Source organism: Polypterus senegalus, chromosome 5 (genome assembly GCF_016835505.1).
Source record: "Polypterus senegalus isolate Bchr_013 chromosome 5, ASM1683550v1, whole genome shotgun sequence".
NCBI classification, from domain to species: domain Eukaryota; kingdom Metazoa; phylum Chordata; class Cladistia; order Polypteriformes; family Polypteridae; genus Polypterus; species Polypterus senegalus.
The window spans coordinates 100739421-100758706 of NC_053158.1; the positions used below are offsets into that span (position 1 = coordinate 100739421).

The window sequence follows — 19286 nt, forward strand, 5'->3', positions numbered from 1 at the left end:
ACAAAAATACATAATGCCTATGTACACATGGTTTGCCTTAACTTTTATCTTATGCGACAGAAAGGTAAAAAGGGAATTTATTATACATACATATATATATATATATATATATATATATATATATACACATACATACATATATATATACACATACATACACATATACATATATATATATATATACACACACATACATACATATATATATACACATACATACATATATATATATATATATATATACATACACATATATATATATATATATATATATATATATATATATACACACACATATATATATATATACACACATATATATATATATACACACATACATACATATATATATATATACACATACACACACACACAGTGGGGGAAATAAGTATTGAGTGCTTAAACATTTTTTTCAGTAAATATATTTCCAATGAGGCTATTCACATGAAATTCTCACCAGAAACTAGTATTTACTCGAGAAATCCACAAACATAAAGAATTCACAACATTAAAGGATGTAAATAAAGTTATGTGCAATAAAGAGGTATGACACAGGGGAAAAAATACTGAACACACTAAGAAAAATCAGTACACCAAAAGGTAGAAAAGACAAGGAACCAGCTGAAATTGGTTAGTTAGAATGTAATTCCGTCTCGTATCTGTGCAAATTGCTATCAGCTGGGTTAATACATATCGATGGGCTATAAAGAGGTGCTCTGTTACCAAGGTGTCGCACAAGAAACAACTCATTATAGGTAAAAGCAAAGAGCTCTCCCAAGACCTTCGCAACCTGACTGTTGCAAACCATATATCAATGGAACTGGTTAAGGATATATTTAAAAACTTCGGAATCTTCCAGTAAGCACAACTGGGGCCATTATCAACAAGTGGAACATCACTCCACCATCAACTGGCCACACACAGGATCTCCTCACAATATTTTTGACCAAGGACTCAGAAGAATAGCCAGAAGAGGAGCCCAACAGCCAAGGACCACTTGGAAAGGGCTCCCGAAAGACCTGGAGGTAGCAGGTACAATTGTTACAGTGAAAACAATAAGTAATGCACTCCACTGGAATGGTCTCTATGCACACTTATCCTGCAAGACTCTTACTGAAGAAAGGCATGTTGAAACTTGTTTAAAGCCTTTGATATACTGGGAGAATGAAGTCTGCTCAGACAAGGTCAAAGTTGAACTTTCTGGCCTTCATACTGCACACCACGTCTGGAGGAGAAATGGCACTGCACATCACCCAAAAAACATTATACCAACAGTGAAGTCTGGAGGTGGAAGCATCATGGTGCAGGGCTGTTAATCATCTCACGGTACTGGTAGACCAAGTAATTTAAGGAATCGGGCCATGTACTGATAGATTCTTGAAATAAATCTGCTGCCAACCACCAGGATGATGAGAATGAAACGTGGATGGGCCTTCCAGCAGGACAATTCAAAACATACAGCCAAGAAAACTCGCAATTTGTTTCAGAGAACGAAAATCAAGTTGTTAGAATGTCCCAGTCTATCACCTGACTGAAATTCAAATTAACGTTTGTGGAAGGATCTAAAGATCAGGGTTCACAAGAGGGCCCAATTGAATCTTCAAAATTTAAAGACAGACACTTGAAAAGAATGGGTCAAAATCATAACTGTGCACTGCAGGTGACTGGTTTCTTCATATAGGAAGTATTTCGAAGCTGTCATTACAAACAAAAGCTTCAACAATAAGTATTAAATTAGCATGTTCAATACTTATTTTCCACACCTTGTGTTTGTGTGCGTGTGTGTGTGTGTGTAGTCCGATTATGCTTCATGATGACCTATGTTTTTAAATCGCAGGCAAAAGGGCATTTATCATTGTTGGCTTCATGTAATGTAGAATACACAGGATCTTACATTGCATATATATCTATTGCAACTTTCTTAAATAAATTTTTAATAATTCAGTGCCTCATTCATCTTTCTAGTAGTTTTGATGTAAAGTGCAAAATAAAACAAATAATCATTTATATGCTTAGAGAGATAAATCATGTTATCCTAGAGATGCTGCTTCATGCAGCAAATGTATATTCTGTCTCACTTTAAATAAAACTTTCAGTACTGCATTTAGCTTTCAGTTAAATTAAAATCATTGCCATCTTGGAGAGGCATAAACCTTGCAGGTCCATTACTGTATCATTCAAAAAATGCAAAACATCTTTTACTTTCAACCTCATCCTACACAAGTCAGTCCCAGTGACTTTGCCTCCAAAGCATAAACTAGATTTGCCACTTGTTCCAGCCTGATAACTTCAAACTGAGGCAATTACAGCAAGGAAAAAAAAAATATCCACAACAACTCAACTTGAAAGTGTGCCTTCCAATGCACAGAAAAGGCTATTTGCTAAAGCAAATTTAACATTCAGATTGTTAATATCAGAGGAAGCCAAGCTGCATTATGTTTATAACTAATAATATAAATCTATAACTATCTATATATCAAACCTACATAATCCAATTCAGGATTGTCATGTGACAATTCCACACTAGTGCAGGATTCAAAGTCAGAAAGCTTTTATCTTTGAGCTATCACTACTGATCAATTTTCTACAATGTATTTAAAGGTGAAAATGCTGCCCCAAGTTTTGAGTTTTAGAACATGTCTTTCAAGCAGCATAATGCATCAAGATAGTGAATTCAGACAAGGATTAATTGCAGGGAGCAGTCGTTTTTGACAAGAGAAAAACAAACTTAGAGACAAAGAACAAAACAGGGTTTCAATTGTTTTTTTCACTTTGATCATGGTGGAATAGCTTGAGGAAAAGATTACAAATACTAAGTAATGTCTTCTAGATAAGCAGTTTATAGGACGTCATTTTACAATTGAGACTATAATCTTAACTGGCCTTTAACTACATATAAGAAGAAAAATATATACAGACTCACATACTGTAGGTGGGGACTGAACTGAGATGTGTATCAAGTGCATAAATGCACAGTTCTACACTGCATTTACACATAAACATGTACTGTATGTACATACACTGCTGTGTATGTGTGCCTGTACATAAATTAAAATGTTCATCTGTAAAAATTTGTAGTGTGGTATGCACTATATGTATTGGCTAAACAATAAATCCATGTATTCATTGCATCTTGGCACAGCTGATATTTTTAAAAGTCTATTAAACACCAAGCTATTTACATTTACTTCACTTGATTTCTATATTGATTCTTGTTAACAGGGGAAAATAAATCTTTTTTTAGATTTTTTAAAGAACAAAATAATAAAATAAAGATTTAATCTAAATAAACCAAGTCGAGTGAAGGCTCAGAATTTTGTTCTGCTTGAACGATGCTCTGCCACTCAGTTTTCTCTGCATCTGACAGGAAAACACTGTGGATCACACATACTCACATAAATTTGCTCTGGGTGAAATGCTGCCAACAGACATGTACTCGACAGATATAGTTTATGATGGAGTAAATTAGACGGGAGAAACTATCACAGTGCTCATATACTTCACTGGAGAGAGTCGCATTTGATTTAGACTATCGCTGTCTTGGAAATCAGCGTGCTACATATACTGATTTACAGCTGATGGACACAGTTCATAATATACTCTCCAAAACACTTTTTTAAACCCTATATATATATATATATATATATATAGGTTTCAATCTCTCTCTGAAAGCTATGATGAATATACTCCGAGTCAGATTGAACATGGGTGAATATGCATTTCTGAATAAATCCTGGAATCCCAGATACATATATAATGTATTTTTAGGAACTGGCATACCAGTAGCAGATTTATAGAGTGCTTACACAGAGAGACAATGGGATATGGTTTCTTTTTGTTTTATGAAACATTTTAATAATTGTTAGGAAACATTTCTTTGACATCATAGGCATAGCTATACATGTGTGCTTTTTCTGGCAATAGCTTCAGGCAATGCATTCACAGTGGACATATAACCGTGGAAATAGCAGGTGTGTTGGTTTGGGGTAAATTTGCAAAATGAAATGACTTTGAATTGAAGATTAAATTATAAAGGCATTAAATTCCATTCACAGTTGTTTTCATTGTTTCATAAGGATATTGGTGTAAAATCCTCCACGATTCAGTATAGGACTTGACGATCAAAATTTCTTAGGAGCTGTGTTCACTTCCTGCTCTAGTGGACATTTGTCTCCAAGGTATTCAAGTTAGGCTAACCCAGGGACTCTACACTGAACCTATGAGAATGTGCACATTTGAGTAAACCAAACAATAAACAACATTGTATTGTCCAGGATTAGTTCCTGCCTTGTTCTTAATGCTCCTGGGATTGGCTATTGTGTCCCATGATCATCAAATGGAAAAACTAGGTTCAGGAAATTGAGCAATGGATTTTGATAAACCAATAAAATAAAACAAAATTTTCTGAACTAAAAGATAGCTGTCAGCTAACAATGTTATTGCATGTTTCCCTATAAAACCAATGCCTGAAGAAATTTCAAAATGACACAGTTAAATGTTAAACTAAGTTTAGGCAGTATGTAAGGAAAAAAAAAAAAAAACACTTGAGTTTCTTTTTTTCATTTTAGCAAATAGTATACCTACAACCTATACATGGGTTACTTTTCAGCAGACAAGTTTATAAATGCATATATTTTATCTGTAATTACAACAACAAGCAAAACAGGGAAAGTGTGTACACATAGATGTCTAACTTACAAATACCAAACCTTTACTGAAATTCTTCACAATGCATGATGGAACCTAGTCACTAGCACGGGTTTGCTGCTAAGCAACACTCATCCAAAACTGTCAAGTTTAATAAAAAGTCAAACGATTTACAATGATAAACAATTAGATGTAGAACCCGCTAGCACACAAACTCCCAATCATGTCAACTTACCACTATTTGGTTGACTTTTGTACACATTATTAAATATTTTTTATACTTAATACACTGCACATGTGCATTTTACATATTTAACAAAAAAAGCAGTGCCATTTTATCTTTTTCATTTTCTTCCATTTTTATAACACTTATATTATACAAACATATTCAGTATGGTTCTACATTCAAGAATTTTGCTTTCTGTTTGCTTCTCAAGGTGACAGTGCATAGACTAAATTACCAGGACAACAGTTGTGGCAGTTCATCCGAATAAGAGGAAAAAAAAATAAATCATGGCCAATGAAAAAGAGACAAGATGGTAATATATAACGTATGGCAATAATGGATGAACACAAGAAGAGCGAGCAATTACAGCTTTCATGAAATCACCTTTACTTACCATCTATTTTACTATTACAAATAGTCTACATGTTCATATTCCAACTGTATAGATTTGTTTTTCTAAACATTCTAAATTATGCTTCCTTTTCACCAAAACAAGCAAAGTAGCAGCTCTTCAGTTATGTTGTACAAGATAAGCGGTGCAATGTGATGCTTGGGTTAAATTACATTACTTGAATAAGCAGAAGTAGCCCTGCATGTTTAGCAGATGTGCTGCCAATACTTTCTGAAAGCTTCCTAGCCTAACACACAGTCCTAAGAAAGCACATTCAGTGAACCAAAAAGTTAAATCCTCCATGTCCCTTGGTAGTATTTTCCTGTTGCTTTCTTATCTACAGCATGTTCTAAAACATTAAATTCAGACTCCTTTTGTGTAGGAGAGGCAGAAACTGAGTGGGTTTTGACAGGTCTGTATATTCAAGCCCTTAGAGTTCAAAGTAATACATTCTTATTTAACATCATAAAAGTAAAGCATTGATTGACACCGTATCGCACTGCTGCTAAAGGTTTTCTTTTCAAATGTAAAAGTCATTCGTTGCAAGAATACTACTGCTGGTTTCTGAACATGAGAATCTGCAGGTTATTAAAATGACAGCTAGGGAGCGAAATGTAAATTATTGGTTGGACATTACAATCATGCTGTTCCTCAGCTTCTTCTTTTAACTATTTGAACAGCTGTATTTAGCACAGTCCTTTGGCAAGAAACCAGAAATGGGACATATTTGTAAGATTTAATCTTGGCTATTGAAGGATGCAATTATAGCAGAAAATCTTCTGTCCATTTATTTGAATGACTGCATCTATTTTTTTTTTTTTAAATGCACAATATATCGGGGATTTATACAAAACCGTCAGTAGGACTTTGCATTTTCTTTTATCAGATGCAACAGATAGGCAATAAGCTATTTGTTTATTTTTTACCATTTAGTGTCAGATTCCCCTTTGACTTCATTATTAAGCCCCGATCAATGTTTATAATAATCAGTTTATAAAATTGCCACATGATTTTATACAATACCTTGGGGTTAAGTTTGTCTGCATCTAAAAAAACTTCTTCATGGTGTAACCCCCATGTCGTCTTCATCATCATCATCATCATCTTCTTTAGGTGTAAATGATATATTTTACTTTTCTATGTTCTAGCCAGAATCTTTATTCCCCAGATAGAGAAACATGAACTATATAGGTATAAATAGGTATGATGAGTGACCAACAGTTTAAAAACATCATGAATAACTAGAACCAAAACAATGACAAGCCATACAGGGACCTTAGCAGATTTGACTCGACTGCCTTTCAAAGAAGGAAAGTTAAACACCATTTCCTTTTACATTAGCTTGTTCTGGCTTTTCTCACTCTAGACAGAAAATTTAATGCTATGTCACTTTTCTATTCAATCAAATAAAACCAAAAAGAAAGCAGGGATATGCAATGCCAAGATATATACGCTACATTTGTTTGCTTCTTAAACATAATGCCACAACTTTCTCCATTTGCTCACTTATTCTATTTGACACTAAACTGAGCAGTGTGACCTAAAGGTTTTGAAGAAAGAGAACTCTTCATTTTGCATTTCAAATAGTCAGTAATGCAAGCAGGAAGAAAACTAAGCTAACTCGATAATCACTTCATACAATCTGTAAATTTAACTCCCAATAGCTGCATGTACTATTTTTTTTTTTCAGTTACACCTTGGTTATCGTTCTGTTATAAAAGTTATAATAATAATATATAGTAGATAATACATATTAGGCAAAGTTTTCATTGCCCTTTCTCCAGGGTACTGCAGAATAGTTTTTCGGGTTTTTAAACAAAATGAATATACTCTATCAAGTTAACTCATCAGAAGACACCTACAGGACTTACAGCATTTGTAACACAAAATTAATCAAACCTACAACTTTATTATTTGTGGGATCCTGGTACAGCTCAAATAAAACAGAATAATATATATTTAATATTTTATATTTAATGAAATGCACTTTTGTATTCCTTTCAGATCATGCTGCATACTAAAAGGCAAACTGAAATGAAAAAAAAAGTGTGATACATTTTTATTGGATAGCTAAAAGTGTGAACTGGATGATGCTTATGAGAAATGGACAAGCTCCATTGACCATGAAATTTGCAATTGAGTTAGGAGGTACTGCAGCCTGACTAGTGATGTCAAGCCACTCATGGCATTATACAGAAAAAATATGGTGGAAATCATTAATGGCTGGAACACACAACAGTTAAAACTTAATTAAGAGAATGCAAAGTGGGTGAAAAAAGTTAAGGGACATAACTATAACATATGTAGAGACAAGATCTTTAAGGGTTAAATTATAAACATTTCCCCAAATTATTTAAGATTGAGAAAAAAACTTCTCAAACCTTATGTTTTTTCAGATACATACATTTTAAAACAAGTACTGCCTATTAAGTTTTCTTAATATCTATATGATGGTAGCTGCAGATACAGATTAAGTATACTTGAAGCCAGGCCTGGCAGGCATATATACATACATACACAGGCACACCATCATCTGATTAGGTCATTTGCTTAGGTTCACCTTAGTGCTGTTAAGTAATGCAAAAGCAGTCTGTATTGTGGACCATGGCTTCCCTTTGTTTCGGCTTGCAAACCTACTGCTATCTGAGGCACCCATTGTTTTATGCCTAAAGATAATTAAAATCAACTTAAACATCCTGTTTACTACATAAGCCAGTTTTAATTGGGAAGTCTTCAACTTCTAATAGCTCAGATGTAAAAAATACCCTGTAGGGAAGCAGGGCAGGGAAAAAAAGTCTGAAAATACTACACTCTGTGTTTTAATATGTGAAATGGAAAAGTGTAAGAAAAAAATTATTGGAATCTTGCTTTCGTCTTTACCATCGTCAGCCCCCACATAAAACTAACAATTACATTTCAACAGTAATATATGTGTCAAGAGAAGGCTTTTCAGAAATCCATTTGAACTGAATAGAAATGTGCATGTTATAAATCAAAGGCATAAGTATTGGGGAATAAAAGCACTAGTGGTATTTTTTATAAAAAATGTTTCATAATTTAGAAGAGGGGTCCCAAAGGAGAAATATAAATCAGGTCACAAGGACAGTTTAGACTGAGCAATGCAGTTCACAATGTAATTTCTACAAAACTAATGTGCTGTTTTGTGAACTACTCTAGGTGCTCTTTTACTCTTTATACTTTCTAAATCTGTAAAATTTGTTTTATAAAAGGTATAAAACATTCTTTTCTTTTTACTAGTTTTGAAGAAATAGTGGATAGTGTCATGGATGTCAATATATACCGATAAATTGCATGATTCTATTTCAACATCACATATTTTATATGTGCTATTTAGCAAAGTCTCTTTTATTTTTACTTTTAAATCCAACTATAGAAGGCATGAAACTATTAAGGAAAGTTCATAAGCAGTGCAGTATACATGCATAAATACTTATTTATTTATTGATGTTAGCCATCAGCTGTTGCCAAACAGAGCGGGTGAGTTACCTTATGACACTGTTTTGGTGCATATAATATCTCCTGTGAATGATGGTGAGAGTAATAAAGGTTGCCTGCATGGTTAATATCAGCTGGCTGTAATTCTTAACTAAACTAACAAAATTTTAAAACGGTGCAAAATTCCTTACGATAAATGTTAATATGCACACATGTACATAACAATAAATAAGCCACTGAATTTACGGTCAGTCATATTACTTTACCAATAATTTGTAAAACCCATTGCCATTTGCATCTGTTCATTATAATGCTGGCACACTTTTATAAAAGTCTACTTTTTGATAAAGAAGAAATTGATATTATTTATATGCTTTCTTTATTGAAAAAACAGAAATATTAAAGAGTATTATTTTGATTCATGGTTAGACAGACTTAAAATATCCCCCAATTAAAAACCAAGGGAAATACAGTGGCTTGTCTTGAACGAAGCATAATCTCTATGGCTTTAGGACTTCTGAACAAACAACAAAAGCATTCTTTGCTTTTCAACCTAAAAAATGGGTTTGGATTTGATTTTTTGGTTGTAATCAATTGGACAAAAGTATACTTGTAAAGCATCACTCAAAAAGGAAGGTTCAGGAAGAAATGCTATCACAAATTTCACCTTTTGGCCTTGTATTTGTCCTTTAACAAGGCTCCACTTCTAAACAGCAGATAAACTAAGGTTAGCCACTCTGTTCTCACTGAGGATCTGCACTAACATATATTCAGATGCCAAACTACTGAAATACTGTATATTACTGTATAGGGACCTGCAAATACACACATACTGAAAACACATACACACTGGTGATGCAGCCCAGAAAGTCATGACAACATCGAACATATGACAGATACATCCATGTTTGAAAACACAACATTTAGAAGACTACAGTTTAATACTTTTTAATAAACAAAATGACATAATTTGTACTTGAAAGCATTAACTGTATTTTTTATAGAATATACTGTGAGCTCACTTGTTTCATTGGCTCTCATCTTATTACTAGAATAAAAAAAGAAAAGGGACTGGAAGCATTAATTCTCTAATCCTTTGCCTGAAGGATGCTCACATGGCTGGAATGATTTATAAGATGCCTCACAAGCAGTTGGAGGAGAGGGTGGTATTTTATTAGGTGTGAGATGGTACAATTCTAAACAACATGTAATATATTTCATAATCTGTTTGATATCTGCATCACTAAAGCAGGCTCGTCCATGTCTTCGCCTATCCATCCAACCATTTTTGGAATACCCATTTGTCTCTACATGGCCACAGGTAACTATAATCTTGGCAATACCAGTCTTAAAGCAATGACCAACCCTGGCAGAATGCCTTTCAGTCACAGGACACTGCCACTTTTACACCTACACTTTAACACAGGAGTCAACCTACCATGCAGATGTTTGGCAAATTGGAATAAACTTCAGGCGAGGAGGAGAATAAACAAATGCCAAAGAGTCACGGGTCGAGTCAAGAATCAAACCCAGGAGTCTGAAGCTACAAAGTAACACTGCTAAGCGCTGCAACACTAGCCCCAATGGATGATTTTATAAAAACTATATTTGTTTTGATATACTGCATCTTAAATCAAGCATTTAAGACAAGAGCTATTTGCAAGAGGTTCAGAATAATCCCGTTTTAAAATGAATTATATAATACAGGCAAGTAACTAGTGATCAGCTTACAGTGAATAGAGGAGAGGTTTCATATGATCTATAAGCTGTCCTAGTGGAAAGGCCCAGTTTGTGACAGATGAATAAAGCTATTAACATTTCAGTCTGATATTTAAATACTTGTATAACTCAACAGCTCTAAATTATATTTTTTCAGGATACAGTTTTATGTATAACATTCTGGTCTTAACTTTCAGGTCTGTATGGTGACATCTAGGATGCCAACTCTAGTGATTATCTGGGAAAGGTGGAAAACTCTGCCTAGACCATGAGGGACTTACTGAGTCTAATCTAAATGTAGCTCAGTTGTTTATTCATTTTTGTTTGTTTTTAAACAACCACAATACTGTCTAATCCACACAAAGAGAATTTAACAATTACCAAACCACCTAACATACACATCTTTGGAGATGAGGGAGAAAACCATATTAACAAAAGAAAAATCCATGTAGACAAAGGTAGAGTGTTCAACATCCATTCAGCCAACAACCTGGTGTGAGATTCAAACCTAGGATACTGGATCTGTCAGGAAGCAAACTCCCACCCCCATCACAGAAAGTAAAGTTAAACAAGCTAATACACAAGTCACAAAAAAACCCAAATAAATACCATGTGCCTTTTTACTGCACACTGCTGATTTTGTTTTTGGCACTGTGTCAACAGTGTAAGACATTTTGCTATACCCCAAATTGTACGACATGTGGCACATTCTCAAGTGACAGGCCTCTCGCTCCCCATGCCTTTATGGAAAGCTTTTTAGTTTCTTTTCACCTGGCTGAGTTTCAGAAACAAACTCAAACAGTACATCACGCACTGCTGAAGAGTCATGGACCATGGCATATTGTCACGAAGCAAAGAAGAAGAAACCGCGACTTGTTGAGGTACAATTGTTGACAACATCCTTTACTCAGGTCAATGGAAGCAGGAGCGAACAGTGCAATAAAGCAAATGCTTCCTATATCTTTGATTCTGAGGCTGAATATCAGCCTCTTAATAGAGAGGACACTGTTCAGTTCAACAAGCTCATTTGGTTTCTAATAGCAATGCTTACGATCCTGATACATTTTATTTTGAACTCTACAAAAGTTCTATTCCCATTCTCAACCATATAGTTCCCTAAATACATTAACCAGAAGATAGGGAATGCAAGAAAGACAAAAAAATCTATTTTATGGCACCATGACAACATTTTCTCTTATAAATAACAGTCTGTGCTTCTGCCTTAACTGCTGGTATTAATATAATATCACATTCCATCTTTTAGACATGACTGTCTTACCAGTCTAGACTATAATATATAATAGATGGATAAAATCTAAGCTTTAGCAACATCAAGAATACGTTTACCTCAGAAACTGGATTGGAAAAAAAAAGGGGAAACAAAAAAATAAAAAAAAATAAACACAAAGCCACACTGCTGTGTAGCATTATGTTTACAGCACAACATTTGTGATGGAAATTCTTTTCTAAATATTTACATACTGCAATACCAGTAATAAATACAACTTCTATTTGATTTGTACACTGCATCTTCAGCCAAATGCAGAAGCTTCCTGGGGGCATTGTTTCATCAAAGTTTTGCTCTCCTTCTTGTTTGTAGACCTCTCACTTATGCAGTGATGCATGCAATGTCCTCTACTACAGAGAGGGCCAAACAGAAGTTAAATTAAACTCTTAATGCCTTCTCGATCACATTCCTATTTGATATGCAGCAGTGGTGGGATGGATTTGAGGGGCAGCTTTAAAGAAAGGCTTCTGCAATTATGTCTGCAGCCCAGCGCCTGTGATTTGCACAGCAATGGAATGCAGAAGATTTTCTAAGTGACAATACTGACTTTTCTCCACAGTCAGTCATCCCACCCTGTTTGAACACACACACATATGCCATTGTTCTTCCCCACCCTGGCATCTTCTCAACCACAGGAGATGACAGTAAATCTCTTTGATATGCAGGACATGTTGTGCAAGACAATGCCAAGCAGAAAAAGGAGGACGCAGGCCACCAGTATGACAGTGCAGACACCGGACCAGGTGGAGCTTTTCACACCTCCTCTCCTTTCTACTTCCTCTTCTTCATTTTCTGGGACTGGCATGCCCTGTAGAGGTTGCTGCTCAGGGACGGTCACCACTGCAGCTGCCTTCTGCTGACTTCCTGGTAAAAGACGACAGCCTAAATCACCTGGCAACAATGCCCTTTCCTTGGCAATGGGGAGTGGTAGCATATAGCATCCATTGCTAGGGAGCCTGATGAAGACTGGTGTATGTTCTGAGGCGTGTGGAATGGCAATAACTGTAACAATCTCTGGGTCATCAGGTAGCTGGGATATCGAGAAACCAGCTGGCAGTTTGGTCACTCCTCTGCACCACGGGCACCTTATTTCCTTTTGACTGGTCCTCATCTGAGTGAGACACACTGAGCAGCATGTGTGTCTGCAGTCTAGCAGTTTTGGCCTTCGTCGGGGACTGTAATAATTGAAACAAATTTGGCATTCCAGGATGGAGTCTTGTGAAAGCGTCTCCATGTTGCCCAAAGCAAAGGCGAATCACTTGTACACAAATCCAAAATGTGTTTTACAGAGGGAGAGGCTTTTTTTCATCTTCCATTAAACCTTTTTTAATGTCATTTAGAGATGTGTCATGGTTCAGAGACCTGTGAAACAGCACAAAGGAGAATGTTATTCAACTGTTTGCTACAAAAGTCTTACAAAAGTCCCAAACATTTTTAGATAATCATCAACAAAGCCTCTACAATCACATTACTTGAGCACCGAGGTTCTTACTAAGAATGATAATCAATTCATGCAAGGCGCCCTTTGACCAAATAAAAGTCAACATATGAATGTATATCATGAAAACTGGGAAAAAAAAACACAAAAAAAAAACCACTTTTTTTATTTAACAAATAAACATACAATTTAAAGCATCAAGCTCTGCTCTCATTGTCTTTAGGCAGTCGAGTCACAGCCCAGTGAATTCAGACACAAGTCAGACCTCATCTTACAGGAGACAAAACCGCTTTATTCAGATCAGGTACGTGGAGAGCCGTACACTTTTATTAATAATGCATCTCAAATGAGAAGTTGGTCAATTAAAGGACATAACACACACCTACTATGTAGTAATCTGCAGTTACCAGTCAACATAATAACTTTTTGGTTTTGACTATGTAAGGAATTGGGAGATGCTGAAAATCAACCCAGTGAACATGATAACTCCAATAACTCCAGCTAGGAACCACCTTGGGTTTTATGGGCAGCAAAATCAACATTAAGTATGGTGCCTCTGCATTACCTTGTAGCCATCTTATTTAATTATCTTATTAATCTGTTACTTGATCCTGATAGATAAAGATGCAAGCTAGGATTATTATTTAAATGATCCACCGGAACAAACAGTAGGTTTTTTCAAGACAACAATCTATCTAATCTATCAATTGCAAACTGGACACAATAACAAAAATCACTGCAATGTGAACAATAATTATTTCTTGATAAGAATTCATGGCTCATTAACCTCTTCTGCAAGTTAGGCTGGCAGCACACTATACAATGTGCAGTTCAAGAGCATTTCAAACTTAATGACTGCATTTACTGGATCTTGCCACCTTGAGGATGTCACTTAAATTACGGAATTTTGTGGGAGATGACCAATTACATTACTTTTCAGCATGTTTCTGATTGTAGTTTGAGCCTGCCACCTTCCAACATTCTCAACCAGTATCTGTGCTAATCTAAAGTCATGTCTAGCTAGATAAGAACAAAATAAGATTCTGTTCAGTTCATCAAGCTCGTTTTTTTAAGTAATAGCTAAGCTGTCCAAATATCTCATCCATATACCTATTAAAGGTTGCAGGTTTCTGCTTCAACTGCATGGCTTGGTACTGTGATCCAGATTCCCACACCTCTTTGTCTTGTAAAGTAGTACTGCTTGGCTTTTGTCTTAAATGAACCTCTCCTTAATTCCACTGGTGTCCTTGAGTACGCAAATCTGTCACTTAGCTAAAAGCATTCTACTAAATCTACTTTATTGATGCCTTTGAGAATTCTGAAGACCTGAATTAGGATCGTATGCAGCCTCTTCTGCTTGAGGTTAAACAGGTTTAATTCTCTGAGCCTATCAGAGTATGACATATCTTGAAGTCTTGGAATGAATCTGGTTGCTGTTGTTTTCATAGCTTCAAGTGCTGCTATGTATGTTGTGTCGCATGGTGACCTCAGGTACACAAAATACTTCAGATGCAGTCTCACTAGTGCATTATAGGAACTGTGTATAGCACCCCTTGATTTGTATTCAACACTTTCTATGAAACTACCTTTTATTGATCTTTTTAATTGCTTCTTCACATTGCCGAGACAACCCGTAAATCATTTTCAGAGGTTGGTTCCTGCTGGACAGTGTCTCACATCCTGTATTTATAATTGGTATTTCTTTTTCCCCACAATGTAGCATTTAACACTTTTCTACATTAAATTGCATTTTCCAAGTGTTTGCCCAGTTCTAAAGATTGTCTACGTTTATATTTTTGCTGCTTCCTCATTCTACCATTCTTCCAATTTTAGTATTACCTGTGAATTTCACAAGTTTACTAACTACACCAGAATCTGTCATTAATATAAAACAGAAATACAGTATTAGTAGTCCAGGAGCTGACCTTGAGGGTCTCTGCTGATGACCTCACCCCATCTGCAGGCACTCACCTTTTGTCTGTACTCTTTGTCTCCTGACAGTTAACCAATGTGAGATCTAGATTTCTTGATTGCCTTTGATGTCAATAACTTCTAGTTTCAAAATTAATCTTCGGTGTGGGGCTGTTTCAATGTCTTTTTGAAAGTCTAAGTAAATTATGCTGGATGCATTGCTTTGGTCAACTATTCCAGTAGCCCATCAAAAAAAAAAAAATCTAATAAGCTTAAATAAACCCATGCTGGCTTTTATTTTGTATACTGTTTTCACATAAGGACTTTTCAAGTTTATCTTCTATTGTAGTTTATATAATTAAACATATTGTAGAAGTAAGAACTAATGATCTGTAATTATCATGATCCATTTTGGCTCCCTTCTTTTAGTGTGGAGTTACATTTTCAACATTCCAGGTACTATTATTGTTTTGTATCAGCACGACACAGAAAAGCTTTATCTTTAGTAATACTAAAATGCATTACTATTTCCAGTCATCATTTATCCATCCTGATTGTAACCTGAACTCCTTCCTTTCCATTAAAACATCATATGTTTGACTGTCTTTCTATATTGGCAGAAAGTTTTACATTAGATAGTCTATACAATACTTAAGCATGTTCTATGTTAGGCATATTACAATAGTAAAAAATAAATTGTTTTTACTGTTTTACTAGCCCCATTTCTAACAAATGCTGGATTCAGGATGGCTTTAAAGCCTTAAGACAAGAAAAAAGGCATAAAAGGCATCATTTAGACTACTTGAGAAATAATACTGTATTTAATTCCTTTTTTTTTTTTTAATTATTCTTACTAAAGCATTCACTCTCCAATCATGCATTCAGTTATTCTCAGTAGTTTCACTGGGCCTTTGATTAAGCCCATTATGCTTGATTACACATTTTTATTTTAATTTCATTATACAAGTTAGAACTAAAGCTCTCTGCTTTAGAAGGTCCAAATTTTTAACTCAGAAGCACAGTTCTCAAGTGAATCTTCAAATAACATTTGATATCAGGAGCTTTATGACATCACATGTTCACACGTGAGTAATGCTGGCAGCATGGCATGGTGGCTTGGACTGTGGACTGTAAACCAATTTTATTTCCATTCCCACCTCCACTTTACTTTGCATTTACTTAACATGTCTGAGCCTCAAAGGTAAAAGAAAACATATTTGTGGAAATAATCTTTCTATTGTCTGACACTTCTCAAACACATTCGGTTTCAAAAAAAGACATTGATTATATGAAGTAATGATTGCTTGTGTTTAACTGTATGCAGTGCTTTCATGAATATTCCATTCTGTTCTTCATGAAAGGAACTTGTGACGATGTGGGTTCTGGCTCCACGCTCCCTTTGATGTTTGGGAACCCTTGAACCTACATCGTCACATTTGGTGGCAGCGGTGGGATGAGCTAGCAGTGGAGGCCAGAAGAGGAGACAGAGCAGCAAGTGGGATTGGTAACTGACTTTTGGAAAGAACCCACGTACCCAAGCCGGAGAAGGACATTTGTAAGAGACTGAGCTTGTTAAGTACATTTATTTATTGCTGGTGTTTAATTGTCTTTTAAAGTTCTTATTCTTTTAATGTCCTGTTTTTATGAAGGGGGCTTGGGTTGGTTTGTTTAAAGTGGGATAGTTTTAGTGCTTTTATTGGTTTTAGTGCAGTGTATAGTGGCCGAGCTGTGGACCTGAGCTCCAGTTACATTGGGTTGGCAGTGGTGTGGAGCCTGCCCATGCAACTGGAGTTTTATGGGGGGTGGAATGTGGTGTTATGGGTCCACAGCTCGTTGAGCAAAGGCCATTCATTTTAAATAATCACCGCACCGGAGGCGGCTTTGTGAGGGGGGCGTTGTTGTAGCGAGCCGCGGGGCAGTCGTCGATGTGGGCGTTTCTCACCGTGTGCACAGGTGAGGAACTGCCCACATTCGTGATTGCTCCCGTGGCTAATGCTACAGCTGTGATGGCCCCTCACGTTTTAAAAAGAAGCGAGAGTCGGTTGTGGAGAGGTGGGGGTGAAAGGAAACGATCGGAGAGAAAAAGGAAAGGAAAGAGGACGGAGGTTACAGGGAGCAAGGAAGCAGGCGGTGCGTGCATGTGTTGAGCGCGCGATCGAGGGCAGCTGTAAGGAAGCTGGGTGTTAGGCCAACACCCAGACGTTTGAGTTGATGTTGCTCCCACTGAGTGACCAGGTAGCGGGAGTGCCTAGAGGAAAGCGACTGGCCGCAGAGAAGCCGCGGAAAGGCAGCGGAAGTCGGGAGGCTTGGTGGTGGAGTCCCCAATGTGTGCGTCCTGGTCACTGGTGGACATCAAGTCTCGGGGACTGGAATGAGTGCCATACCGGAGCCAGGGATCGGGAGGTCTCCAGTCTCGCGAAAGTGTAGAGGAGGGCAGCTGCAGAGAGCGTCTTGCCTGCTACTTGGCCCAAACGGGATAAGCAGGTGAGACGCTAATAAACGATGCACCGGATTTGTTGTTGTTTTTAAGACTGCTTCCTAGAGAAGATTTTAACCTCTGGTTTTAAAGGATTGTGTTTTTTTTTTTCTAGTGTTTTAACCTCCACGTTCTTTTTATGGATTATTTGTTAGATGAAGAACTTTGAAACTGCACTATTTATGGAACACTGTTTTTGTTGACTGTTTTTAATAAAAGCACTGTTTTCACTTTTAACCATCCCCTTGCTAAGATGCTCAATTATTGCCTTCACTGACTAGCTCTCTCGGTTTCATTATCGACGGTGTTGGGTTCAAGGGTTCCCAAAATCAGATGGGAGTGTGGAGCCAGAACCCACATCGTCACAGAACTATATAAAATAAAGACTATGTGATCTGGTCCAGTGCAAGTGTTATGTGTGTGAGCCCTGCAATGGACAGTCATTCTCTTCAAAGTTGATTCTTGCCTTGGGCCTGATACTGCAACAACAAGGTCAGATTATGAGCAGGTCCTGAAGGGTCAAGCCTGACATTTTTTTCTGCCAGCATGTATCCATTTTTTCAGTTAAACATTCTTTTTCTGCTATTATACGCTAGGTTCCCCATTACATCTAAAGGTCTGGAGGCCAGAAGAGTGGGATATTACTTTTCAGAGTTTTGGCTTTTCAAACAGGTTACAGTTAGGTTGTTTGAGCTCTAAAGCTGCAAATTTAATTTCCAGTGCTGTTCTATTTCATACATTCTTTGTTTAAGTAAAATTGAAACTTACAATATTTTCTCAATTAGATCATCATAAAATATGTTATTGCACAACACACACTCATAACATTAAATATTTAAGTAAGAAAATTCAGTCCTTAAAATGACAGGGTTCTGTCTTTCTTTGTAAATTTTAATTAGCATCAGCTGCCTACAGATGCAAGTCTTCCTGTTTGTGGTTCAGAGATTTCTGCAGACTGCCTTTGGCAGTTTCTTTCTGCCACAGCAGACATGCAGAATGATAAGTTACTGTACTTGGTCAGTGCCAAAGTGCTGTCCCCTGACTGGGATAAACAAGTTCCAAGTTGTGATATGAGAGCACAGTTGATCTAAGCTGCCTTCTTTGGTAAAAATATGAGCCTTGACATATACAGTATCTTGTATCAGTTGTTTGATACTTGTCAAATTATCTTAAAACCTCTGTTAAACTAGTAGTGTGTAAACAGATTTTTAGTATGGAATAACCTCAGATTCTCTCTTAAAAAATTCTTTCCAAGTTCCAGGTTTTCTACCTCACTAGCTATAGCTCCTGAAAACCAAGGGCACAATGGAATGTTCAGCAAAAAGCTACCATGTTTAACAGTTACAGTTGCCCATTCAGATCATAAGTGGAGATCCAAAAATGGGTGACAAAATATACTGCCCTGACAGTTTTATAAAAACAATACATACCATCACTATTCTAAATAAGATCAAAAAATGTACTTTGATGTCAAACAAACTGCACTGTAATTAGACTGCCTTCTATCAGCCAATAGTCCTTTGCGCAGAGCTGCCTTTTCCATTCACAGCACAATAGACATCTCCTTTATTTTTATTTTACATCTTGCAAACCTCTGCGGTGGGCTGGTGCCCTGCCTGGGGTTTGTCTCCTGCATTGCACCCTGTGTTGGCTGGGATTGGCTCCAGCAGACCCTCGTGACCCTGTAGTTAGGATATTGTGGGTTGGATAATGGATGGATCTTGCAAACCTTCT

General features: G+C 36.5%; 1 protein-coding gene across 3 annotated transcripts in view; it reads right to left on the reverse strand.

Moving 5' to 3' along the window:
- Positions 1 to 394: 394 nt before the first annotated feature.
- The window catches only part of rnf152 (ring finger protein 152), a 199695-nt gene continuing 180803 nt past the window's right edge, over positions 395 to 19286 (reverse strand). For all 3 annotated transcript variants that reach the window (XM_039753160.1, XM_039753159.1, XM_039753161.1), the window contains one exon: positions 395 to 13089. In XM_039753160.1, the coding sequence (XP_039609094.1) occupies positions 12353 to 12961 (609 nt within the window). In that variant the 5' untranslated portion in view covers positions 12962 to 13089 and the 3' untranslated portion in view covers positions 395 to 12352. The remainder of the gene's footprint in view (positions 13090 to 19286) is intronic.